Consider the following 1,785-nt stretch of genomic DNA (forward strand, 5'->3'; position numbering starts at 1 on the left):
GGGGGGGGGGACGGAAGAGCCAGGGCGGCACAGCTGCTTGTGGGGAATTGGTCACACACACACCAGGGTACCCTGTGTCGTTTAGCTCCCACTCTGAAAACTCTCTGATGGTAACAGGTGAGCGACCAGCTGATAGAGATCAACGGGGAGTCTACGGCGGGCATGACGCACACGCAGGCGGTGGAGCATATCCGTAACGGGGGTAGCCGGATGCGCCTGGTGCTGAAGAGGGGCAACGGTTTCGTCCCCGATTATGGTATGTCTGTGTCGAATCCCTTCCCTCCCTCTCCCAGGCCAGAGACAGCAGGCCTCCCAACGGACCGTGCTGCTAACGCAAGCCAGGAAAAATGATTTGTGTAAAGATGGGACAGCCCCCTAGAGTGATTATTTTGTTAGCTCCGGGGGGGGGGGGGATGGGGGGGGAAATGGCGCGGCACGACAGCTCTTTTCTTCTCATTCCCCACCCAGCACCACCACGAGCAACTTGTCTCCATCTGCTAACGGAGAGGGGGCGGCCCCTATTTCGTCCCGTAGTTGTAGAGTCTGACCGGTAGTTGTAAATCTCATAACAAAATTCTCTCCAAAACACACCTTTCCCCCGTCTCCTCCCTTTGTAGGGTCTCTGCAGAGAAGCAGATTCTGGGGCCTGAATATTCACCCCTCTCTCTCCTCTTCTCTTTTCTCTCCTGCCCCTGTCGTCCTTCGTCCGTCTGACCTCCCCCCCCATGCTACCCCGACCCACCCGTGGTTCTGTCTGACCTCCGCCTAATCTGTGCCCACCTCGCCTTATCCTGTCTGATCTGTGACGGCTTCATCCTCCACCCCACCTGATTTGTGCTGGCCTTGTAATTTTCCTATCACCCCCCCCCAAGTCTCCTTCTCTCTCCGCCCCACAGGGCAGCCGCTGGCCAGTCTGGCTCTCTGCGTGACCAACTCCCCCCGGGGGGAGCCCTGCTTCTGCCTCGTGGGACGGGTCGAGAATAAATGGTGGGTGCCCAGCCCCCCCCTCCATTGGACCAATGGAATCACCCAGTCCCCAAGTAACCTGTAGTGTTCCAGGGAGCCATTGCTAAAAATCCTCTGCAGGTGGTAAGGGGGGGGCTCTTGTCCTCTAGGGGAGATGATCGTGCAGGAGCCACCCCCTCCCTCCTCGAGGGTCGCATTCCCCAACCCTCCCTCCCTCACCCTAGTTTAATACCTTTCCCCAGTCTCTCTTCCGTATCTCCTTACCATCGTCCCAGTGAACTTCCGCCTGTAGACAGGGCCATGTGAATTCCACAATTCTGCACAGGTTCAGGAAAGCCATAGAATCAGGTTTGGGCTGCAACATCTTGAAGATCTCAGGGTGAAGACAGACAGGACAGTTTGACAGCAGTGGGAGAAGTAGGGAAGCCCCTTCCCCACACTAAATCCAAACATTGCATTTGCTGGCGCCGATCGGCTGGTGCTTGTGATGTTATAACCCATTCCATCCCAAATCTCCACGGCGGTTTTGTACTTCCTTTAAGTTTTTTTCCCAGTGCAACAGACTGTGCTGGTTTTGTTTTTAAAAAGCGGCACTACTCATATAGAAGGTTGGGTCAGTTTCCACCGATTCGCCCCTCCCTCTGTATCCCCACAAGGCTGTAGCTGAGGGTCCTCTCTCTGTAGCTGAGTAAAATGGGCTGGCACACGAGGATCTGGACTTGGGAGAGCCCAGAAAAAGGTTCCAGTGCTCGGTACCTGTGAGTGCCATCACACAGAAAAAGTCCTGGCGACGGATAAATGGTTAAGTGAAGAAGGAAG

General features: G+C 55.6%; 1 protein-coding gene across 1 annotated transcript in view; it reads left to right on the forward strand.

The window, feature by feature from the left end:
• Positions 1-1,785, forward strand: part of LOC107121341 (membrane-associated guanylate kinase, WW and PDZ domain-containing protein 1-like) — an 11,421-nt gene that overhangs the window by 2,821 nt on the left and 6,815 nt on the right. Inside the window, exon 2 of the mRNA XM_015424254.1 lies at positions 118-256. Within this exon, the coding sequence (XP_015279740.1) occupies positions 118-256 (139 nt within the window). The remainder of the gene's footprint in view (positions 1-117; positions 257-1,785) is intronic.

This window comes from Gekko japonicus, unplaced genomic scaffold, assembly GCF_001447785.1.
Source record: "Gekko japonicus isolate JY-2015 unplaced genomic scaffold, Gekko_japonicus_V1.1 scaffold2051, whole genome shotgun sequence".
NCBI classification, from domain to species: domain Eukaryota; kingdom Metazoa; phylum Chordata; class Lepidosauria; order Squamata; family Gekkonidae; genus Gekko; species Gekko japonicus.